The sequence below is a fragment of the Trachymyrmex cornetzi genome, unplaced genomic scaffold (genome assembly GCF_001594075.2).
Source record: "Trachymyrmex cornetzi isolate Tcor2-1 unplaced genomic scaffold, Tcor1.1 scaffold56, whole genome shotgun sequence".
NCBI classification, from domain to species: Eukaryota; Metazoa; Arthropoda; class Insecta; order Hymenoptera; family Formicidae; genus Trachymyrmex; species Trachymyrmex cornetzi.
The window spans coordinates 1071319-1097343 of record NW_017299871.1 but is presented as its reverse complement, the minus strand read 5'-3'; the positions used below and the strand labels follow the sequence as shown (position 1 = coordinate 1097343).

The 26025-nt window shown below is 38.2% G+C and overlaps 2 protein-coding genes across 18 annotated transcripts in view; both read left to right on the top strand.

Moving 5' to 3' along the window:
- lark (RNA-binding protein lark) overlaps nucleotides 1–18554 on the top strand; it is a 20401-nt gene extending 1847 nt beyond the window's left edge. The window contains exons 2-7 of one of the 17 annotated variants that reach the window (XR_001940348.1): nucleotides 4596–4759; nucleotides 4868–5413; nucleotides 5599–5882; nucleotides 8569–8616; nucleotides 13662–14747; nucleotides 16352–16733. Coding sequence is in view for 12 of the 17 variants with exons in the window: in XM_018514873.1 (XP_018370375.1) it covers nucleotides 4616–4759; nucleotides 4868–5413; nucleotides 5599–5882; nucleotides 8569–8616; nucleotides 13662–13755 (1116 nt within the window). In the remaining 5 variants the exon portion in view is untranslated. Of the gene's footprint in view, nucleotides 1–3302; nucleotides 3527–4595; nucleotides 4760–4867; nucleotides 5414–5598; nucleotides 5883–6488; nucleotides 6573–6833; nucleotides 7234–8568; nucleotides 8617–9356; nucleotides 9493–13661; nucleotides 16168–16351; nucleotides 16734–18201 lie in introns of those variants that run through there. The other 16 variants (XM_018514885.1, XM_018514874.1, XR_001940352.1 and 13 more) reach the window with 16 other exon arrangements.
- A 385-nt stretch (nucleotides 18555–18939) lies between these two features.
- On the top strand, nucleotides 18940–22541 carry Adk2 (Adenosine kinase 2). Its single transcript, XM_018514768.1, has 5 exons — nucleotides 18940–19459; nucleotides 20365–20572; nucleotides 20925–21200; nucleotides 21290–21698; nucleotides 22184–22541. Exons 1-5 carry the CDS (start codon nucleotides 19443–19445, stop codon nucleotides 22309–22311), a joined length of 1038 nt encoding a protein of 345 aa, XP_018370270.1. The 5' UTR covers nucleotides 18940–19442; the 3' UTR covers nucleotides 22312–22541.
- The last annotated feature ends 3484 nt before the right edge of the window (nucleotides 22542–26025 follow it).

Below are 26025 nucleotides of genomic sequence, written 5' to 3'. Positions count from 1 at the left end.
TTTTTTTGTATTATTATTAAATGAAATTTAGAATAGTCTGTAATTTTTTCAAGTAGTTCTTAACATATTGCATTTGCCTTACAACCTCCTTAAACACAATGAAAGCAAATAGGAACAAAGCACAACAGATTTCGAGCTATTAGAAAGAATGTATCAGAATTCTAGTATATATTTCTACGGGTTGAAATCTTACACACTGTGTATTCCACAATACATGATTTCTGATAGGTTGAAATTCTTATTCTCTGTTCTTATTGTTTTTCATTGTATTTAAGGATTTACTGCTCAAGTTTTTTTGTGTGTCGGAGACTACAGTTGAAGTAATATTGTGTAGCTGTAAGAAATTGATGAATAATAATTGATTATTTTCACATTCGACTGTGATTGATAGTTTTCTTACGACTTCCGACTTATTCATATTATTCGAATTATAGACGGCCCTTTAAAATTCTGTTATTTTTCGAAGAAACTTCTGAATTGGTGCAATGTATTTATTTATAAGTTGGAAATGAACTATATTTTGAGACTTTACTGAAATATTTATCACTTTATTAATCGCTATCTAGTCAATTTGCTTATTTTTTATCATTTTCATCTCGTTTTAAGATACACAATCGACTTTTAGTATACATCAGTTCAGTGCCACTCATTGTGTATCTTGAAACAAGAGAAAAATTATAAAAATGAGCAAATTCACTAAATATTGAGCAATGAAGTTATAAATATTCTAAAGAATTCATTCACTTTTATAATTTTCATTTAATCTCAAGATACACAACCGATTTCTAAAACTTTCTTCGAAAAAGAACAGGCCTTATAGTTATCGACTGGCGGGACGACGCCTTTCTCGCGCCCGACGAGTTCTATCGTCTATCCTCTTCTCTCTTGGACGTTCGTTCTTGATCCATTGCGGTAATTTTCCATCGTCGGTTCGCGCCTCGTATCGTTCGCGACCTCACGGTCGAGACGCTACACATGTCAGACGATCCTTGAATTCCGGCACGACTGTAGTCTGTACAATCGATGCATTGTATCGTCTCCGTTAAGCCAGTGGCACGCGAGGTAATTTTTTCTACTGGATTGCTTGCGTTTTAATGAAATTATCAGAATTTCGGCACAGAACACAGAATTTCTAGTAAGGGGCTCCGCACAATAAATTTCTGGTAGGTTGAAATTCTTGTTCTTTGTTCCTTTTATTGTGTGGAGCCCCTTATTCGACAAAACACAATCGATCCAGCAGGAAAATATGCATCGGGTGCTGCAGTCTTTATTAATTTCGGTCGCCTTACGTTTCCTCCAAGTTAATAATACTTGGTAATACGCGAGGTTTAGGCAAGATTCCAATTATTGCGCATTGTTTTGTGACAAGTATCATGTCATCCGTGACTTTTGGCCGGCCATCAATGACATTGCCCGGAAATTCGTGTTTGTTTAATTTCATTCAATAATAGTTCAAATAGGAGTCTAAACTTTCCGCCAACAATTGGGGTATTTAAGCTTATGTCACACCATGCATTGGAGATGAGGATTGTGAATTGGAGATTATAGGCTTTCTATTATAAATTATTACCTGAGCTTTAAATTTTAAGCTGTAAGAAATTGACTAATTACGGTCGAATATAAGAATAGTCGACTATGATTGGTCAGTTTCTCAAAACTCGAAGCTTAGATAATGACTTGTAGAAAGCCTATTAGAATTCGACCAGTCTGATAATTTTAATTTTAATTTGTTTTGAGATAATCTAAATCTGTAAAAAGTAAGTAAACTATAATCCTACTTCTATAATGGTAAAACACGTTATAAAGCTTTAATAAGCATACCAGAAATTTTTTCAGATTTTTATGTAATACAAAACAACAGAAAGATTTACTTTGCTTCTGGAAGACCCCTATTGCTGACGAAGAGTACAAATTTATGTTGCCGGAGGATTAAATAGCAAAGCGACAAACTGTCTGTTTCTTCTGTTACCCTTACTGGAAAATCAATAATCGAGCAAATGACTCATCGTGTTTTTTGGCTGGCTTCATGAAAATTCGGCATTAAGGAGGCGGGTAAAGCGCACCGTCATACGCTGACGTTATTTCTAAAAATACTGCATGCAAGTATTAACGTGATTGAATACACCGAACGCTGCATATAATGCTATAAATATGTATCAAATTGAATGAATAATAATAATAATTTTTGTATGGGATTTGATGTTGCTTTCGTTATGAAAGTCAAATTTCAATTTTAAAATCTTCATATTTCTGCTCATTTATATGATAATACATACATATACAAAAAGTTCTGAGAGTTTAGACACAAAGAACTAGGGCTTGTATTCCTAAAAGTATCGCGTCCGAGTTTTATCGTAATTGAATGCACCGAAAGTTGCATATAATGCAATAAATATTTATTAAACTGAATGAATAATAAATTCTTATTATTTTTGTATAGAATTTGATGTTGCTTTTGTTATGAAAGTCAAATTTTAATTTATAATACTACAAAATGTATACAATAATACACATATATATTATAGATTTTCTCAGTATTTTCGTAAAATTGGGAATAGATATATAAGTTTCAACATATACGAACCCATGCTAGGAAAAATATGATAAATTCATTGCTCCTAATTTCTTCCTTGTGTTTAATTTCTGGTTTGTTGCATCGGGGCCCTTATTTATTAAGAAATGCTATAAATATCCTTTATCTCTGTCCCTGAGAGACCGAATATATATCCGTCAATCACGCAATGGAAAAAGGTAACGTAGGGAATCGTGGGAAGCGGATGCGTCCAGGCTATATTCGCTCTTCCCGCTCCGTTTGGCACACGCAAGGATCGCAGCGAGGCTCGATACTTTTAATTGAACTGGGCACCTATCATGGAACAAAGTCGGAATGTATTTTCGGAATTATTCCATTTTCCCCAGAAAACACCATTGGTCTGGTTTCTGTTCATGCACTAGACTTCTAGAACTCTCTTTCTCGTTTTAAACAAATATCAAACTTATATCTTTCTCACTTTTAAGTTCCAAAAGTGTACACTAGTTCAGCCACAGAAAACTTAATAGAAATCTAGGAAATAATTGAATAATTTCGATCGGTATCCTGAACATTTGAGACGTCGGCGGGAACGGAACGCAGTTTGAATTCTCCCGCGCTCGACCGGCGTCGCTCGCTATTGGCTCGTACGGCTTCGCCTACGCCGCTCGCCATTGGCTCGCTGCGCTCCGTCTACGCCTATCTTCACGTCGCCGGCGAGCGCGCGATAGGTTGCGGAACGCGCTAGTGCCGAGCTCGGGCGGACGACGCGGCAAGCGGCGGGGACGCCATTACTACCGTTGCGTTTCTCTGGTGTGCGCGGCGTCTTAGATCTTTCCGTTTCACAGCGCCGGGGACCGGCATTGTTCTACCTTCTACCTCGATACTTCGCTTTTTTGCGTCACGTCTGACCAGTCGCGTACGATTCTATTGTCCCGTGAATTCCACGCGGAACCCTTCGTACGTCGATACGCTGTCGTGAACAGTTCAACGCAGGTACGTACTTTTGCGTCGACGAAAAATCGTCGTGACGATCTCTCTGTCGTCGCGGTTCCTACGACGTCCTTTTACACGGAACTACGTAGCCGTGAATGAGTTGAAATTCGAGTCACAAGGCAAGTTCGTTGAAGCCGTAGGAATGTCGCGGCTACGTGTAAATTAGTCGGGGTTATCGTGGGCAAGATGGAGGAAAGGCAAGCGTCGGGATCGAAGTCAAACAATCGCGTCACTCTGATTTCCTTTCTTTCGAGTGGTCGCCCGGTCGCCGAGAAAGGTGCCGTCTCACTAGATTGCGCCATCGGGCGAAAGAGATGGTTGCGCGAGAACTGCGAACGTTGTGGAACGTTATTTTGAAAAATGACGAGAAAACTGATTTTAACGTTTTGGGTAACCTTGAAATTAAATTCTAACGGCCGTCACGATCTTCCAGATTGTTCTGGAATGATTCGTGTTTAGGTTGACGTAGGCCGGCTAGAATTGATGTATTTTTCCTGTGGATGTTTGTAAATATTTATTGTACGAGGATCACATTCCTAGCATCAATATCCACATCCGCCGGTATTATCCGGCTTCCATATATTGCCTCGTTTTAGCGACGCAACGCTATGCGGCGCGGGCATCTAAACTCCCGGCCGAATTCTATGGCGGAATGAAATGGCGGGGACGAGTACGCTAAATGGATTAGCGTCGCTAGATATATCAGGAACACAATGGTGCACACTGCAGATGAATATTTGATTGATACTATACTTAATAATTATTTAAAATTCTTGTCGCGCGAAAAAATTTTCATCTTTGAAGTAATATAATTTATTATTATGGGCCTATAAATATTAATTATTTATTATTTCACATTGACGCCACCGTAAACAAATTTTTATTTTTAATTTTAACGTTCTGCTAAATGTATAAAAGTGAAAATGAAAATGCAATATAATTTTAAGCTTAATTATAAATTTATTATAAGTGATTATATATTTTTATATTTAAAAATTTATGTTAAGCTGCATGGAAAGAGACAAAAAGTGGTATTTCTGTTCTTATGTGTACATCTTTGTGACATTAGGTTCTTGTACGAGCCGCAAAATGCCGGGTTTTAGCAGCGTTGGCACATTTAAAATCTTCATTGGTAATTTAGCCGATAAGACCTCGAACGCGGACATAAAGCCATTGTTCGAGAAGTATGGAAAAGTCGTGGAATGCGATGTGGTAAAGAATTATGGCTTCGTGGTAAGTGTTGTATCAGTTTAATCGAATACTTTAATCAGTACGATCAGGCGATGATATGATTATCAGGATTGATAATTGATAATACAGAGTGACACTTTATTTACGCAGCATATGGAAAATGAAGAAGCTGGTCGAAATGCGATACAAAATCTGAATGGACACATGGTTCATGGTCAGCCGATAAAATGTGAAGCTGCAAAGAGTCGCAAGGGACCCAACACTCCCACGACGAAGATCTTCGTGGGAAATCTTACAGATAACACTAAGGCGCCGCAGGTTCGCGAACTGTTCGCTAAGTACGGCACCGTCGTTGAGTGCGACATCGTGAGAAACTACGGTTTCGTTCATCTTGAGGCAACTGGTGACGTGAACGATGCCATCAAGGAGCTGAATGGTCAGATCGTGGATGGACAACCGATGAAGGTCCAGATATCTACTAGTCGAGTACGACAGAGGCCAGGCATGGGGGATCCGGAACAATGCTACCGATGCGGACGAGGCGGTCACTGGTCGAAGGAATGCCCCAAGGGAGGGATGGGAGGTGGACCAGATAGGAATGGATACAGGGACCGAATGTTTGGACGCGATCCATATCCTCCACCGCCGCCACCACCGTTCCTACGGGACCGGCTCATGGGTGGTGGCCGCTTTGGGGTAAGTTTTTTTTTTTTTTTTTTTACCAATGTTTCTTTCACATACTGTACACAGTGTGTGTATATAAACATTCGGATCATCCATGTTATCGATGAGCTTCATGTTGATGGATAGCAGGTGATTGCAATATGAGAATATCTTATCTTGTATTAATTTTTCCACTGGGATTTCCGTTTGTTTAATAGGATTATGAAAGCTACTACGACAGACGCGGCTTCGAGGACACCAGGGACCTCTACGAGAGGCGGTTTACGGGTATGACAGGGCCCAGTGACATGGGTTCTACCATGTGCGGGCTAGACTTTCCACCAATGACAATGCCACCTCTACCACCAAGACGAGACCCAATGCCTCCTATGCCTCCTCTAGGTATGGGATCCATGCGTGACACTGGCTTCTCCCGTGGTAACGAGTATGGAATGTTCAGCCGCCGATCACCCCCTCCAAGTGGCAACAACGGCCGGTTCAGGTGAGTAGGTACCCGGCGTACCGACTGCCCATTCGTCCGACTTAACATTGTGAACGTTCCAGGCTGGATTAACAGCTCATGCGAATTGGGGTTTCGGTGATTCGTCGACATTATTTCTAGTCTCTGTTGCACATTTTTTTCTTTCTCTTATCATATAGATTTCAGCTTGTATCTCCTTACAGTATATCTCTTTCCTTATTTTTTTATTTTATTCCCATGAAAAAGCGAATGTTAAGTTATGGACAAGCGATCGCGAGTCTTACAATATTCACTTCATGTCTACTTCATTATAAACCTCTGTCGTCCTTTTTCGACATTTTTTTGTTGTATGTACTGCCACTCTTTTTATCTCTTCTGTCTCTTCTTACTTTTCTATCGTCGTATATTAAACGGAACTTCTTCTCTCTGACAATTGTTATCGCGCGGCACAACGCATGATCGTTATCGTCTATGCAAATATTACTTTCTCGTACTTGAGATTTTAAGACTTAATACTTTTACACACACGTACCAGTGTCGACCCGATGCCCACATGAGTGCAGACTCCGTCGTAGTGAAATGTTAATTATATGACGCTTGGACGTTTCTGTACATTCTAAATTTCAGTGCACCTCAGGCGTACCATCTTTGTCCATGAACGCGGGCAACCCTAGAGAGACAGTCCCGGGTCAGCGTTCAAGTCGTACAAGAGTAAGTCTTTGACTCATTTTGTTAGCGAGTAGTCACGCCTCGTTCTTGTCGCTGCAACAACCCGCGTCAGAAATACAATAGCAGCCGCCTACGTCGTCTGCGTCCCATGGTGTTTGAATTTTTTTCCGGGTCTCGACTGATTGTTCCTTGAACATGTCGACTGCTCTTCTAGGGATGTCCTAGTTCATAGACTCTCTTGATCCATGGCATTAACTGCGAAATTGGCCTGTATGTCTCTCACTGAATCCTTTGTGTTTCAAGCGCTCCCTATTACGTACATCACTCAGCCGGGAGTGGCGCGGAGGCCTGGGATGAAGAAACGTACCTAAGGAATGCGAATTAGAATTTCTTGATCGCACTACCGCGAGCCAGGATGCGCTCTGCAATTTTAAACGAAACTCTTACGCTGTAGATAGAGAAAAGAAAGAAAAGCAAACAGGGCTGGCGCGATTTTGGAATGACGCATCGAATCGATTGTCTTTGAAACGTGTCGTAAGTAGAAACCAGCTCTCCAGACGATTTGGATCAGTAAGTTTATATCGGTATCTTCCGTAATCTTTCCAAGTTTCACAAACTTACGAACATAAACTTAATAACATCGATTCGATTGAATCTAACTCGATTCAATTTTTTTTATGCGTAAATACTTTTTTTTTTTAATTGACTAAAATCATGTATACTGTCATTTTAATAGTAAAAGTACTGACCTAACAAATTTTAAAAGATGTTATGTTGATGACAGTGGAAGTATTTTCAAATTGCGCAAATCTTGGGAATATATTTTTCTTCTTTTTTACTATCAGTAAAATGTTGTATATTTTTTTCCTTATGCGGTATATATTTTCAAGTTGTAATGTGAGATTGAATTTCTTGTTTTAGACTATGCAAATCGCTTTTTTCTTGCTGTTTCGTAATTTTTCCTGTTTCATTAAGTAACCAATTACTTCAAATAGATACATTTCCAATTGAAATCGTTTCAGTTGATGTATTAATTTGAATACACTTAGTTTCGTACAAAACAAAAATTATCTTATTAAATCATAAATTACAAAATTATCCTACATTCGGTCGAATCAGAATTCCGCGAAGAGATTGTCAGTTTGTCGCGTGCTTTCTAAAATTAGTATCCATAGCTCTTGAAGTTGACTTCTACTCACGAGGTTCAAAGCTTTTCATGTATGTAAATCCATTCGCAAAACGTTCAAATAGAAAACAGAATTAATTGAACTTCTCAGTTTTTCTAAATACTTTGAATTTGTTGTTGCACGTTACCACCTCATTACCCCATACTATCCCAGCCTGGGCTGCAAATGGCTCTTATTTTTTATAATACTCTTGTTGGTTTTTTTTTTTGCGAGAAGCTGTAATACAAGTCGCATGGGTTAAAAATCCAGTCTACCGCTGCCTGCCTCATATGACTAGTTACATCCCACATTCTCCTGGCCAGCCCTTCACTTTCACGATCGAGTTGTTGTACAGATAGCGAATTAGTACAGATAGTTGTTTGCACTTCGCTGTCGTAGGTTTTTGTAGTTGTTAATCGTCCATTGCGTTTCTGCGCTCAAGTTTCTACGAACGATTATTAATCATGCATCATTGAAGGTTTGTCAAATTCATTTAACAGATTAAAATTTTTCTTTTGTACATACGCCTACACGTGCGCGCGCGCACACGTGCACGCGTTTGTATGTCCGATGTAATGGAGTGATAGGAAATTTTACTGTAAATTTAGTAATTCTATAACCTGCGGGTTATATCCTGTCTATTACATTTTTGTCCCAATTTTTACTCTCTAGGTATAGCGTAATAGACACAAAATATTCCGTCCCCGATCCTGAGTCATATTAGGCGAGGCACGCGAATCTTGCACGTGATTCTATATGTATATACAGGGACTAATTCACAAAGTTAAGCCTTGGACAAGGGAGCCAGTATATGGTATATGTTGATCTGATCTCATTGGTAGATTCGATTATTTATTATACCGCTGTTATAGTAGAGGCATGTACGAGGACTTCAGCCGAGATTCGTTTGAAGAGCGTAGGTAAGTAGAGTGAAGTGCCTGGGATCATAATATTACGTCCAAATTGAAATCCTCACATGTCGCGAGATTTAGAAACAATATTAAGCCGCCCTCTTCTTTATATCACGATCGTGCCAAGAAAATATTTTTGTTTAAAAAAAATTCATTGAACACTTAGATATTCATTTTTACTTTCTTTATACCTTTTGAAATATACTGACAGTAATGAAAATCTATAGCATATAAAAAGTGAGCTGTAGATTTTCAGTATCATCAATTTGGAACTCATTTTATTCCGTATGAATCGTGATTCGCAAGAAAATTTATACAGATCATTTAATAACAATGATTGAAAACACATTCAACGTCACAAGATATTTCAAAATACGATCTTTCATAAAGAAGAGCGCTCGGATAAAGAATTGAATATTCTAATGCAAGTTGCGCGAATGTTTCTACTATCGTAAAACAGAAGAATCAGTAAAAAAAAAGTTTAGCGAGAAAAACGAGGTATTATCCGAGCTGTTTGTCCGCTCCCCTTTTCTTTCTTGATTTTTTTAAATCATTTTTTTCTTTCTTACTCTACTATTTACGATATTTCACTCTACGTACGTGCTCTATTACTCTACCTTTCTATCTTCTAATTTTTTTTTTTCATACCACGCAAATATATTACCTTTAACATTTACAATCTATATCTATCCGTGCTTTGATCCGCATCATCGATCTCGTGACTGACGTGACATAATTTTGGTTACCAGACCGGGATTACGAGGGCCATCGCCGTCGCGCCGGTTCGCACCATACTAAATCGTCGCGTCGGGCTCGGATCGGTCTCTGTCGGTCGTCGGTCCGTCGGGTCTGTCTGTCGCTAGCAGGAAGCCTCGGAACCGAGATTTGGCCGTCTTGCAAACTGCACGCGTGAAGATCTGCCGCCCGCTCTATGAGAAACAAGTGCTCTACCCGCAGTGCGATCTATTTAGACGGAAAAAAAAGCCGAAACATAGCCAGCCGAAAATAGCACAGACATGCAAAAATTATGGAAAATTATCATTCCCCATCCGACGAATCCTCGTATCTTTCCAGAGACTCCCGGCTTGACGATCCTTTCGTATCTCTTGTTGTCTACTGTGACCACTTTCGCACCCCTCCCTCATACATTTGTATAAAGTCAGGTATCTTCGACGTGTCAAAAAAAAGGGATACGGCTCCACTGCGGAGACACTTCTCTATCCTCGAACAGGAAGTTTCATTTTTCCTTCCTCAAAGTCTTTTGCTTGTTTGGGAACTGGACTCGTAGCTCAAATACAACTCTTGCAATTTGTAACTTGTAACTTGTTTAAAAAAAAAAGAAAGAAAAATAAAAAACGTAGGATCAACGAAAGCTTTGCAGTGGAGCCGTATCTCGCAGCGGTCGAATCCGCCGATCATTTTCGGGTTTTCTGTGACGATGACACATCCATCCCTCCGTTGCGTAATAATCGATAGACTCCATAATTACGCGCGTTACGCACCTTTCCGCGGGGACCGCTAGACGAGGTAACAACCGCTTGGCGAAGGTACTGCGTGATATCACTGTAATTCTCCACACACTTGAACACTCGCGATCCGCTATTGTCGATTGTCAATCTCCTACACGACTGCGTCACACGTGGACATCACCGCGCGTTAGAGATAAACGGAACAAAATGGATTGAATACAAACTGCGATTTCACTCAATGCGTCGAACGGATGCGAGATTCACTGTCGCGAGCATTCTTACGTTCCGAGAGCGGTACTCGCGGTTGGTCCCTTAAAAAGAAAAATAAAGATCGCTTTAATTGTGCATGTGCGTTTGTATACATTTAGCGCGGCCTACGTCTTCTCGTTACACCTTCACGAATACGCTGACAATTGTAAGGTCTTTAATTTACATTTCTTTACAAAATTGTTCATCAAAAATAATACACTGCGTATATATGTATATATGTATATGTATATATACGAAAAGGAAATATGAAGAAAATATAATAAAGATAAATTATATTAGGAATATGACGGGTATGCGTCGCTACTTTGCTTTGTGTCAGAAATTGTTTTATCGATTGGTCGGCTCTTAAAGCTCTTAGTTCTCTCTTTTGGATTTTATTAATGTGGTCGAATATCCATCGACGAAAACCGCAACGCGGTTTGTGAAACGGAGATGAAGAGAAAAGTCTCTGAATGAGGAATTTTAGAAATTATTTTTAAAGTATTAAAGTTGAGAACATGCCTCATCTTCCAAAGTGATAGAATTCATGTCGTATTGAGAAGCATTTTATTATTTTTCATATATAATTTATAGAGATGTAAATTGGATTTTTCTCTCTTGCGGTTTTAGCGTATTCTTGAGCATCAAGAAGACGTAGACCGTGTTTAAAGAAGAAAGAAAAAAATAAGCGTTTGCCGAAATCTTTCCCCAAAGGGGGGTAGCGTGCGGGTCTGACCGTTCAGAAAACCTGTTTTCATAACGCTGTTTTCTTCGCTGCAAAAAGAAAAAAAAAGTTATAATTGGACTTAGACCCGGTAGGATGCGCCGATTCTGTATGGAAATCTAAGTGGCGGAACATTTATTCTTAGCGTATAGTAACGTAATCTTTTTATTAACGTAGGATTAATTCTGACGTAAACAAAAAAAGACGTGCTGTAGTCTGTAATAATCGCACTTCCGTTTTGTTCGAGCGTAGAGACTTGCTGTAAGCTTTTTTTCTCCCGTCTACGCTTTTTGTTTTTTGCTGAGAACCGACCGTGTTTTTTTTTTTCTTAAAGATTATAATAAATTATAACCACATGATATATTGCTAATAATGATGCTGAATATAAGAGAAATGTAATAACATGTATTTGTGAAATTCACAAGAAAAAAACGACGTGTACTGCGTGTTTCTTTAATTATATCACACCGACCGCTCTCTCTCTCTCTCTCTTTCGCGGTGTACCCTTTGCCAGCAACAACCATCCAGGAAACCACCCTAAATCCTTCCCTTGTCGCACCACGAAAATCTTGATCGGGTACGATCGGACGCGCGCTTCCATCGCTGGCTTCCTGCGCGTCGTGCGCGCGTTTCCGCTTCTCAATAAAAAAAAAAAAAAATGAAATTCCTCGTCAAAATCTCGATATGAAACGCGCGCGGCGTGTTTGCTCATGTTACTCTGTCTATCTTTGCTGCCATCCTTGTGCCATCCTTCACAAGTCTGATTGTCGATCCACAGGTAGATCAGCGATATTTCCTCCATCGAACAACTCAAACTGCTTCTACTTTCCTAAATTTTTATTTAATTATTGCGATACAGTGCAATCTATATGAATTAATTACAGCGATATTTGGATTTTAGTCATGTAATCAGACCGTCCAATAATTTGGTAGATTAGGGATCAATTAGAGTTACGAGTTGTCAATTACTTAGCCAAAATTAATCAAATTATTTGTTAAACAACCATAATTGAACATGTAATTTGATTGTAATTGCATATGTGAATAATATTTAGATTAGACATCCTGGTCTATATAGACGTCTATATAGACTATATTGTTAATATCATTGGAAATTAGTGTTTCTTCATAATGCATCGAGGATTATTTCACGTTCATGTATCCTGGCTCGATAACTATTTTTTTTCTCAGTTTTGTTAAACAAATTCTTCTCGAAGCCTCACCTGCCTTTCATTTCTGTATTTTACTCTCAATAGAGTGGGAAAAGTAGGAACGAGATGCACATATAATATAATACAATGTAATGTTTTCGCGCTCGTTGGGCATGCAGTCGTGCGTTGATCATTCCCAGATTTCATGGTTTCTTCGTGACAAACGTCAATGGGAAATTTAAATTAGTCACGTGATGCACGCCCGATGTCGAAAAAATTTCAGCATTCGTATATAAATATAGGATGTTTCAAAATCACTTAGAGATATTCTGCCAGCTACACGAATTTCGTGACAAAATTGAGAATAATTTTAAGTAGTGAAAATTTTATAAGTGGCGTTATATTCATACTTCGAATGTATTTCTATAATTTGTGAGAATATAATTTTTTATTAAATTAATTGCTTAAGATGTTTTTTAATTCAAATTTTTTCTAATCTAAATTGCTGTAATTTTTTGTTTTATTTAAAACAACTTGCATGTTTCCTGGCTTGTCTAAAAGGATTATCCGATGATTCTATAACATCCTATCTAATCCAAGTAATATTCTTTGTGCATCTCACGTGTTGCTTTAAACCAACAAAATAAAGGAGATTTTGAACTCAGCAACATTGTCATTTTCTTCAAATCTTTATTATCTTAAAGAAAACAATTTGAAAGTATAGGGAGAGTTTTATAATTTCCCATAGTTCTTCGAAGAATCTTTACATGATCTATGTGTGTCATCTGCTTGTTATTTCGCGAACCACCATCGTATTCGTATCAAATATTAAGCGATCTATTCGAACTGATGCGTTGTTGATTTCCTTCGTTTTTAAGACGATCATACCTTTAAGCATATCTCTTTACCGAGACGTGTCTGTTTCTCTCTTTTCTCCTCTGTAATTGCTTGTTTCAGTCTCAGTAGTCGAAAGCAGGAATTGCAACGGGTTATAGTTTTGTAATGTTCAAGTTTCGATGCTGTGGATGTTGGGAACAGCAATTGTACGGTCTTTTCTCTGAAAAAGTTTGGTAATAGGCACTATAAATGTTGAGCGAAATAATTTTAATTAAATGTTTGATTAATATTACCAAAAATTTAATTTCCTAAATATTTAATAAACATTATTAAACATAAAAATGTAATCAACCGTTTGGTAATAATTACTAAATATTTAAAAAAATAAAATTATTTTTGGTTATATATTAATTGAACATATGATTGAAATTATTTTACTCGACATTTTGTAGCTGTTAACAGATTTTTTTTCAGTGTACCTACGGCATCGAAAGTTGAAGTCTAGAAATTATAACAGCTTTGATCTCTGATTCCTCTATCTCTGTCTTAAAGAATTAAGGGTCATCGTAGCGAGATCCGTCGAATACTAAGTGAAATCGTTCGTTGTATGACTGATGTTTTCAGAACAATTGGCACCGCGGATGAGGTGGTCGCGCACGAGCTAGCATATAGCGCGAATAAGTCGCTTCATCATGCATACACGGATGTGGAATACTAATTCTTCCTCTATATGTGTTAAAACAAGGGAACACTGGGAAATAATATCGAATTCCGATATAAGCCTGCTACGTACCCTTCTCACGTGTTAGTAACAGTACGAGATGAGTACCTGTTTTGTACATTTTTTTGTACGTGATTCACGTGTGTTTTTGCAAGTTCTTATTTTTTAATAAATATTAAAATACGTGCGAACGACGTCTCCTTAAATTGTGACTGAGAATTCAATCCTTTTTCTAGCTGGCTCTCTCGAACTAGGCTGTTTGTTCGTCGAAAGCGATTGTATCGTTTGTAGATTGAAACTCTAACTGAGAAGAAGAAGGAGACAGTCTTCCCATCTTTAAACTCAATTGCTTATATATATATTCAAATATGATATGTTTATTACCTAATTATGAATATTGTAGATATGTATATATTTACAGCATCAATCTATTGACACGACGTTCACGCGTTCTTCCTCTTCTCGGTTAATCTGTTGTCCCTATTCCATAAGCACGGAGGAAAGATTTGCAATCCTTTCGCCGCATTCACATCTTTAGTAGTGCGATTATCGTTCTCTTGCATAAACTTCCGATTAAAGCCAAAGTTAAAGCTGTTTCCAGAAGTATCAAGCGGACACGGAAATGTAAATAGACGAGGGAGTAAATATATTCCTCTTTTTTTTTTGTACATCTTAAGTCGATTTTGTATTATGGTAATACTCATATTGTTATGTACCAGTCAAACTTGCAGACTCAGAGGTTGAGCAGGTCTACAAAATCGGACTTTGCTGAAGATCGCTTTTCCATCCTACCAACGGCAAGACACGGAGGCGACCGGCCACGATCTGTAGCTTATACGCAGTCACTTCTCCTTCCCTCCAAAGTTACTTTAAGAGACATCGTGCAGAATCCTCGGAGATAACCGAGCGAGTCTCTCTCAGAGTGACTTTGGAACACGAATGTGTAGAACCAGGCACGCTACTCGATCATCTCTCCATACTGAGATGTGGTGAGCAAACTGCTGTCCGATGCTATTCGATAATACGTAGACTATTTCGAATCCGGAGGAGTTTGATCGGTGCATAACAAGTGCGTCTACGCCCGTTAACTTTGGCTTCACCGGGAGACCTCGGCGCATGATCGTCGACAGGAACTTATACAAGATGTCTCAGAACCACTAACATCCAACAAAGCTTAGTCGAAAAGTCTACTTTCAAAAGCTTCAGAAAATTAATGTGTCTTTGGCTCGAGACATTAGTTTCATCGACATATAATACTGGAGCATGTGGTGAGATCTCTTTAATCTTTCATTTTGACGAACCTAAGAGAAAAAGGTAAATATATGGACATGGAACTCTTTTTCTATTATTGTCTTATTGATCAAGTTTTGTTTCAGGAAAGAAAGAACAGTAGTGTATTCTACCCATACATTGTTCCATCTTTTTCTAGATCTGTCAAGATGGTTTCGATGCTCCGTCCAGTACTATATGTCGATGGTTTTTAAGTTATTTAAAAGAGATGGAGAGATTATTGAAGATATTTAAGTTTAGTATTATCAAACATTACAAATAATGCTCTCTCATAACTGGTTTTGAGACAGTCTTATTATAAATTACAGCCCATTCCTTCCTTTCTTTTTTTTTTCGTATTGTTGGCGCATATATTTATCCCTTCGCAACTAGCTACCCACTTGGGTGTGGATCCCAGACCCGCGATACGTATGCTTGACGTACTTGACGAGGCTCGAGGTACGCGGGGAATAAGAAAATCTGCGATACCGAGTCGCGCGCGTATAGCACACGCGTGCGGGATAAAAGACTCGGGGAGCATGGAGTCGTCACACCGGGGAGCTTCGTCGGATATATTCGATACGCGATGTATCGCTGTATTGCAAGTACATACTCCCTCTCGAGGATTACGGTAATGTCGGTGCCGCCGGACTAGTCGTCGGATAGCGAAGGTCTGCCCGATGGGTCGGCAGCCTCGCTCTCGTAGCCCATACGTGGACGTGCGAGACTCCGGCTCGTCGTCGTCGTCTTCTTCGTCGTCACATCGCCGTCGTCGTCAGCTTCGTCGCCGCCCTCGCCGCTGCCGTCGTCGTCGCCGTCAACGTCGTCTAATAAAGTCACGCAGCTCGAGTTGCAAAACGGTTCGGGACACACGCTGGCCGCCGAGAAGCTCAACGAGATGACAAGTTCCGAGCCCAGTCTGTAGCTAGATCGCTGAGCTACATTTCCGGACACGCGCCGGCACAGACCCTCGCAGGCGCTTAGAAAGATTTAAAAAAAAAATGTACCCAGTCCCTCTCGGCAGAGTTCTCACTAGAGGCACGTGGAGATCGTGAATCGCCGATCGGATCCGTGCATCGGATTTTTGAGAGACACGGTCGGCACAAGAACCCGGAGAAAAACATATGTACATGTATATAACGGAAAAAAAACCGGACGCACGTCGTCGGGACACGGGTTACCCCTTGATCTCGCGTGATAGAAAACGAACACACACGTGTCGGTCATCGTCGGTTGCCGCATTAACGGAAAAGAGCGCAAAACCGATAGAAACGCGGCAGCAGGGATTGTAACACGCTGTATTGTAATATGATATGTGATATAGGACGTGATAGCCCTCTACGCCGGCATCGTCTACGAAGGATGTACCCTTGAAGGAGCGAGCGTGCCAGGCTCGAGAGACGAGAGGGTTTCAAGTAGAAGCGACGCGAGAGGTCTGATGGAGGAGCGACATGGTGTAGCGAGAGGTAATGTTCATCATAGCACTCTATAACTACATCGAAAGAGAGTGGGGGAGAGTGCGAATGAGAGATGTATACTGTAATAGAGACGCGGAATTGCGCTACCGCATCCAAGACGCGGGTCCAGCCTCTCGATATTGTTCCGAACGCGTAAGAAAAATGAATAAAAGTAATATAAAGAAAAGAAAAAAACGACACGTTAATTCATCCCGCGTGTTCCACCCGAACGCCTTTGAGAGTCCTGTTTTCTTTCTTAGGAAAAGCGGCGCTTCTTAAGGGAGAGCCCATCTCTACGAGAGGAATCTTCTTCTGTAGGGTGCGCCGGACAAAACTGTGAGATCGACATGTGCTTACACACGCCGAATCTCGCCCTAGAGCGGATTCTCGAGAGTCTCCGCTCGACGGGACCATGAAGGTATCGTAAGAACGAATACTTTCCCCGCGCTGCGATCCCTCCCAGTCAACACCAACTAAGAGACCTATTCTGTAATTCTTAATAATTGTAACGTTACTATGTCGTTGCACAGCTTTTTTACCATGTACAAAATCTGCGACTAACGATACTGTAACGCTACAGTTACAGTTGTTAAGAGTTACAGAATAGACCTCTACAAGTAACAAAAATATCTACAAGGTGTTTCCTGTCTCAGGGAAGGTGTTGTAACCTGTTTTCCTATGGGACACCCTGCGTATGTTGTAATTTCACACTCAACAATATAAATATAACACATGATGTTACGTAACAATTAGATTGTTGAATGCGACATTATAACATAGATGTTACTTTTAATTGGTGTCAACTGGGTAAAATCTCGAGAGAAATATCGGATACTTCGATCTCAGATAGTCCTAAAGATAGCATAACATTCGCGGTAATATTGACCATATTTTCTTCAACTCTTATTCATACGAGAGTAATTTTATATCTTCCTTATAGTTCATTTTTCATGACTGTTGCATTAAAAGTTTAATTCAGACGGGATTATAGCGGTTCTACTGTCACTAATTTTATGGTTTTCAGAACACTTCATTTCTCTCAAAAAATGCAACTATTACATATTAGATTACGATCAAAAGCAAGAAATAAATCTTTTTTTATGCATCGAAATAAATTGGTTCTTTCAACATGCTGCCATTTGCGTTCGATAGTGCACATCGGTAAGTATAAGAATACCGAAAAATTTCTTTTTTATTACTCAACTTAAATAAATAATGTACGAGATAAGTATGTTTTAAATTTTTGTGAGCGTCCCTAAACAAAAAAAGGAAGATTCATAAAATTGGAAAACATACTTATAACTCGTCACGTATAATCGAATCTCTATAGCCATATTTTTAACGAATATGTACCATTAAAAAAAATTTGAAGACTTGTTTATTAATTGATGAATCAAAAATTCTTACAAGTAGTGACGTATGAAAGAATTAATTAATTTATTTCAATAATGCAAAATAAAAAAAAATTATACAATTTTCCACTTTTGATATTATAATCCAATATGTAGTGAGAGAAATCTTAATATTAAATATTTTTGTGCTATTCTATTGCTAATAAAAGTAAAGTTATTTAGACGTAAATACGTAACGGTAAGTAAAATTCCACAGGTAAGATAATTATGTATAAAGATAGCTTGCTATCGTATTATTTAATCCCAATGGATCGACGTGAAAAAATAGTGCCGTAAATAAGTTTCGTGTGAAATATATGTTGCAGGATGTCGCCGCTCCATTTGATCCATACAAAACTTTCCAAGTCGACTGACGAGAATATTCAGCGTGTAATTGAGCAATAAAGACCTTTGTCTTTCATCTCTAGAACTCGTTAACTGTCTCGTTAACACATTAAAGCTATTGCGTACATTTGAATTATACTACAAATTTTCTTTTACACGCGTTTTATATCTCGACGTAAAAAAAAAAATCAACGAAATTTCAATCTAGGCAACATAACACTGGAATAAATAATCTTACACGTTTAAATCCATACATTTTTCTCAGTTTGTGTTTTTGCAAGTCATATAATTAAGACGAAACTTATCGCGCAAAGTAATAAAAAAGCCGTTAAACCTTATCTTGTTTTGTATGTACGTCATTAAATCTTTTCTTGGCTAATGTCTGTTTCTGTCAATCAATGTTTAATTTTATTCTCGGTTAAATTCTTTATCTTTTTCTAATTCTAAGAATAAGAAATAAGTCGAAACGGAGATCAAGTTAATTTATTTTTGATAGAAACAGGCAAAACTGTTCCACTTTTCTGAGATAAACTAAGATAATATATCCCAAGGAATACAAAGAGACGATAAAATCTAAAGGACTATTTTGAATTTTAACGTCAATAGTCTAATTTTGTAAAAAAATAATCAATAGTCTAATTTTGTAAAAAAATAATCAATAGTCTAATTTTGTAAAAAAATAATCAATAGTCTAATTTTGTAAAAAAATAATCATTTTGACTTTCACGGCGTTGTAATAAAATCGTTTTGATTTTCTCGACTTGGTATGTTCCTTGGGATCTAAATATAGAGTACAGGAATAATTTTAAGATTATCGAGTATTTTAAGCAAGTATGTGAGAAATGATTTACAATATTTACAAACATCACAGTTTGTAAGTGTACAAATTTACAAATATCACAGAGTTTCCAAGGCGTTGAATATTATGAATTAACATAGGCTGCTTAGTTATGATCTCATTATTCGTTCTTACATAGTTCTTTTATCCCTTCCCTCGATAAGTCACCGCTATGACAGAGGCAATAATTATCCCGAGTTAGAGCGACTTCTTCGATAACAACCGCGAGCAGTCGATACCATTGGATACTTTGAGTTTCCACGCGCGAGAAGCGGCACAGCGGTGAGCTGAAGGCGTCGGTGGCGCGCCTTGCGATCGTAGCAGACCATCCCATCCTTGGCGTGTATTTCCTCGTAATCGCTTGAAAACTACAATTGCGTGGAAATGGCCGAGGACTTACGGTAAGTGCAACATCTAATTTTTCGTAATTTTAATTTTTTTTTTTCTCTATCGAGAAACATTTATTCAGCAAACCAGATGCGTTTTTGTCTTTTCTTCGGAGGTTATGAGTCAGGATTTATTACGGGACAAGGTTAAGTTTGACATTCCACATGGATGCACTCCACTACTCCCGGCGATCGGTGACAACCAATTCGCTATCTAAAAGAAAGGATTGTCTGCAAAGAATGATGCATATATTATAATTTTTGTTTCAATCATAAAAATTGCACGAACGATTAACGAAGTCACTCATGGAAATTTTAGTCGCGTTCGGCAAGAGGAAAGATACAGGTTATGTAATCTTCAAGGTCGATTTTCATAGGCGCGATTTCGTCACCGAGCTTTAAAATGGCATCGCAATACGAAATTGCCGTATGCGTTTTTACTATTTTCTCAATATCGTTTTTCTTATCGAGCTGACTCGAAGATAATAAATTGATTGGCATTATCTTATCGTCGTTTCTCAGGAAATTTTTTATTAATAAAATTGCGCAATGCATATCTAGGATTGCTTTCCTTTAAAATTTAAATGCCCGTTTCTACCAATATAGATTAACTTTAATCTCTGTTTAATTTACTCTTTCTAATGTCTATTTCTACCAATGTAGATTAATTTTTAATCTTGGTTTAACTTATCTTTCTCTGGTTCTAAGAATTAGAAAAGGATAAATAATAAATTAAATCGAGATTGAAGTTAATAATCTAGATAGATTGATAAAAATGGGTATAATTTTTAGAACCAGAAAAACATGCAGAATTTGTTGAACTGAGATTAAAATTAAACTATATTGGTAGAAACGGGCATAAGTTGTAGACTGATCTAGACGAAAATTGCATGGAAAATTGTATCAAATGAACATTTCAGAGAAGGGTTGCTGCTGGGCATGGGAAATCCTCTCCTGGATATTTCAGCATACGTTAATTATGACTTGTTGCAAAAATATGATCTGAAGTCCAACAATGCCATTCTTGCTGAAGAAAAGCACAAGCCTTTATATGAGGAGCTTATTGACTTATACAATGCTGAATTTACTGCGGGTGGATCTGTGCAGAATACTATGAGAGTAGCGCAAGTAGGTAGAATATACACAAAAAATTGTTATTCACTCTCTAAGACTTTTATAAATCTCAGTCTTAAAGATTATAAAAATTGAGCCACTCTTAAAAAAGACTCAATTTTCACTCTTTAGAGTGAGCTTTTAAAGAATGTAGAGGACATTGCCAAATTTATTTGGGTAAAAGAAAAAAAATCTTAAATTTAGTTCTACTGATATAGATAATTTTAATCTTAGTTTAATTTACTTTTCATCCTTTTTTGATTTTTAGAATCAAAAAGAGATAAAAAAAAGAGTTAAACTGAGATTAATCTACATTGGTAAAAATGGGCAAAAGTCATACTATAAATAATCAACGTTTGTATTACAGTGGTTTCTGCAAAAACCGAAAATCACCACGTACATGGGCTGTGTCGGCAAAGACAAATATTCCAAGATCCTGGAGGATAAGGCAACGACGGATGGCTTAAATGTTCGTTATCAATACACCGATCAGGAACCGACTGGGACATGCGCGGTGCTTATTACGGGGAAAGAACGCTCCCTATGCGCCAATTTGGCAGCGGCAAATTGCTTTTCACAGTCACATATCGAAAAGCCAGAAAACAAGCATCTGATAGATATCGCGAGATACATCTACATATCGGTAAATGCAAAGATTTCCCAATACTTAAGTATATGAAAGCGCGAATCAGTAAAATATTAAAACATGAAATTCGTCATTCTGTATTTCAGGGATTTTTCTTAACGGTCAGTCCCGAATCCATACAAACAGTAGCCAAGCACGCTTACGAAAACGACAAAATGTTCATGATGAACCTCAGCGCACCGTTTCTATGCGAATTCTTCCAAGAACCGATGCTAGCGGCGTTTCCCTACGTGGACATTTTATTCGGGAACGAGACAGAAGCGGACACGTTTGCAAAGATTAACAATCTTAACGCGACCGACAGAAGGCAGATCGCGCTGAAGATATCGGAAATGGATAAGATAAATAACAAGAGGAAAAGGATCGTCGTGATAACACAGGGTACTGACGCAGTGCTTTTAGCCAAGGATGGTACTGTGATGGAGTATCCTGTTATAAAACTGCCAGAGGAGAAAGTTGTAGATACTAATGCCGCCGGGGATGCTTTTGTCGGTGGTGAGTACGGATCTGTCGCTGTTATAATAGCAAATATTTGCGGAAATAATAACTTTATTGAGATACATATAGTAATGATATCTTTATTGAGATTCTTCTTCTTAATCTTATTGCTCGTGGCCGAGCGTGGTGACTTCTCTTATATGCCTGTGGTACACACGCTGATTGTGTACACAGTCATATGGGACCTACAGTTTAACGTCGATTCCGAACGATGTGTTAAGAATAGAAAATCATTCTTGGCAAAGTTACTCTCGGTGGATTGCCGCTTCCTTTCGAGAAGAGACACGAGCGTATGAAAATATTTTGGTTGTACCGGAACTTGAAACCGTAATCTCAAGCATAACAGATCAGTATGCTATCTGCTTTGCCACGCTCGCTCTCGTAGTATATTATTGAAATACAACGACAATAAAAGAAACTACATATAAAAAGAGAACTAATTGAAAGCTTAACTTTTATATCAACTGGATAAATTGTTTCAGGTTTTCTAGCACAACTTATACAAGGTAAAAGCATAGACACGTGTATAAAATGCGGCATTTGGGCAGCAACGCAGATCGTGCAGAAGTTCGGATGTACTTACGAGGGAAAGCCGAACTTTCAGTCTTGATTGGCGCCAATGTGGTAGCAGATATAAATCGTGTACTTAATAGATATCTTAATAATTTTTTTTACCTTGAATTTAACCCTATCTTTTTTACCTTTTACATTACAAATGAAATTCGAGCTGCAAGATTATAAAAATATTTGTATTATTAAAATTTAGCAATCTAAATTTGCTAATCTAAGCGCATTAGATCAACGACATAATTTCGGAGAAAGGAAAAGAAATCAATAAATTCTTGTTGAATTAATAAGATCATAAATCATTTTATAGGTCTGCGAAATTAACGTCCATTTCCATCGTTTAAATGTAATTAATGGTGAATTCGGACACTCGCACTACACTGGATTAATACATTAAAGCCTACTTTATTCAAAGTAATCTGAATCAATGATAATATAATTAACTTTAACATTTAACGGGCAACTTGATGACTTTTTACTAAAATTTGATTTATTTTTCAATATATATTCTCCTTTTAAAAAGTCACTAACTACCCACGTATATTCTGCTAATAATATCATTATTAAGTATTTAATCTTTCAAAATATTCTATATGCTTTTGCATTTAACTTTGCTACTTTCATATATAGCAGCTCTTACAATTGTTAGTATATATTAATCCAGTGTTATGCAAATACCGAATTCACTATACCTTAATCTCAGTTCGACTCTTTATCCTCTAGTTTAAAAAATTAGAAACGGATAAAGTGTAAGTTGAACCAAGATTAAAATTTAATCTAAACCTAAATTGTTTCACGAGTGTTCGCCTAGAGACGTGAACTGCGCAGAATTTCTCCCTCGCGCATACTTACGTCGCCGTACGTTAATTTACATACTGTCGGGGAAAATCAATACAATCACCGAGGTATGTAGATATTATACCGAGAATTTGCTGGTTAGCTTCGCATACGCGGCCGCTGGACGGGCGATACCGTCCGGGAGTGCAGGGTATTCAATTATGCGAGACGCTGCACGCGTGCGTCGTGCGCGGTGCGATATGCGGCCGAACTGCGGAGTTTGGAGCGGGACGGAGACGTATCGAGCGGGCAAGGGAGAGAGAGAGAGAGAATGAGATGGGGGCGGGCGGGACGGATGGACGGTTCTTAAAAAAAAAATCAATAATCTCATTACGAAATTGCATTGGACATGTTGTGCGTTTTGCATATAAACAGAAGTGACGCGCGTCACACTCGCTGCACCGGGCAGTGTTGTATTAATCCAGCACCTTCCTCCGTCGTACAGCACTTTTCGGTGAAACGAGTTTACGACGATCGTTCGATCGCGATATTAGTGTTCGGTTTTGCTTCTGGAACAATCGTGCTTCCTCGCTTCTTTTACGAATAAAGAAATACAGAGGTACAAGTTAGATTAATGTTAAATTGACGTGAAGGATCTGTCGCTTTTGCGTGACCGTCTTAAATTAAGTTATCGATTTCCATTTACGATAAATATATCCACGCGTATTTTATACGAGAGGAACTTTCCGCGTTGAAACTTAGCAGCATGTAAATTTATTCGTTCATTCGTTTTTTTTTGGGGGGGGGGGGAAATTCCATTTTCTTTAGAGATTTCCAGGTAGAACAGTCATAATTAAGTTATAATAATATCATAGGACATCATTTTTCATTTATAAATGAATTTATGTAATAAATAAGGTAATGAGAAAGAGAGATGACATCTTTATGACATTATCATGACTTTATGTTCTACTTGAGTTGTTTATTTGACATTTTCTACTAATGTATATTAATTTTAATCTCGATCTAATTAACTTGTTTTTGTTTTTCTAAGAAAATTCCAAGTTTTAAAAAAATCTGGACAAAAATACAAAATAAATTAAACTGAGATTAAAATTAATAATCTGTTTTTAGGCTCGATTCATCAATGAAAGACTAATCTTGATTCACAACTTGCTCTTTTCTAATTCTTATAAAAAGTTAAATTGAACCAAGATTAAAATTAAACTGCATTAGTAAAAACGGTTATCAGCTTTTTGCACAGTTTATCTTTTCTTTTTCTCTTCAACATGAAAAAAGAAAGAAAAAAAGTGAACTGCAAGAAGTTCAGCTAAAAAAACAAGCTTTACTCTACATTGATGGCAGTGGGTGTATATCAATTACGCACAAGCCAATCAGCGGTAGGAAAAAAAAATAAAAAAAACTCCCTTTGCACAGAAGTTGCTGTGATTGGCAGTGTGCAAGTGAACCACTCTCGATAGCAATATTTTTCTACGTTCAGCAAAAAAAAACAGCTTTGCAACTGTTATTTTAAAAATTCTTTAATATGATTGATCTTGCCCTTATTTCCTCATTGAATCTAAATGTATGAACCAATCATATTGAAGAATTTTACAACAATTGCAAAACTGCTTTCTCTGCTGAACGCAGCCATTAGGCTAATAATTGATTTATCGTACGACAAATTTCTTAAGTGTATTGATTGGGTATTTACGAAATAGAGAATTCCTGGAAACTCGAGAACTTTTTTATTTTGTATCCAATTGACGCAATAAAAATTTTTTTTCGTACGATAAATGAAATGGGCCTATTTTTTTAGCTGAACTTGGACAGTTCATTCTTCGTCTTTTATTCCGCAATATGGAGAGAAAAGGAGGAAAGATGTGAACCGTGTAAAAAGCTAAAAAGAACAGATTTAATATCAGCCCTCTGAATTTTAAACGACGCGAGAGAAGTGCAAGGAGGGTGCATCGCAGCCGAGAAAAAAAGAGGGAACAATTATCTCCAACGAGTTTAGACATCGGAGTACGTCTCTGTCGCGTCTTGTTAGCGTCGTTCGCGGCGGTTCTCCCGGTTCTCTCAGCTGCGTTGCGTGGCACTCGTCGGGCTCGTCGGAGTCGTCTGGTCATCGGATGCACGCCTGTCGCCTCGATCGAGAAGCGGGCGGCCATTGTGCCGCATATTTGCCGTTGCCGCGCGAAATGGGTCCCTCTTTTTGTCACGCGGTATCGCCCAGTACCGCCGTTGAAGTATCGCGCGCGATACGCGAGTTCACGCACACGCACGCGTCGTGGATTCGTACAGATTTGTATTTCGCGCGCGGTGCGTACACATACCGATTGCGTGTACAGTCTTTTACTAAAAGCAACTAAAAGATTGCAACACTTCTTTTTCGATGCGGGCTTTCGAAATGCAGCCTGTTCATCGAGCGATTGATTTTTACTTATGAATCAAATTATTTATATTCAATTGCTCTACGAGGGTGAGTTCGAGAAAAAAATGTTGCAACGTTTTAGTAAACGAGTACATACACACATACATGTATACGTGTATATGTGACCGACAGTGTGTTTGTGCAGTACAGTCGGGCGCATGTCAAGTGCATCTCGCAACCGGTCGACCTACGGATCTTTCTCTGTTCGACATTCGAGAAGTTCCACGTTTTTCCGTTTGCACGTGCGATGTGTGAAAGTTTCAATCTGGAAAAACAAAGGACATCGAGAGTTGTATATACTGTGAAATATCCTTGTGAGTGCATCAACGTTATTCTTTTTTGCGAAGAGAATACAGTGTTAATCATGTTTTTTCCTAATACTTTATTTCTTGATCCACGTGATACTTTACGGAACTATTGTCTTGAAGTTTGTCCGCGTTGCATGATCAACGGAGCATGTTTGAGCATGCGACTCGAATGAACCTTTGAACATTGTTGCATTCAGCAGAAAAAACAGCTTTGCAATTGTTATTGTAAGATTCTTTA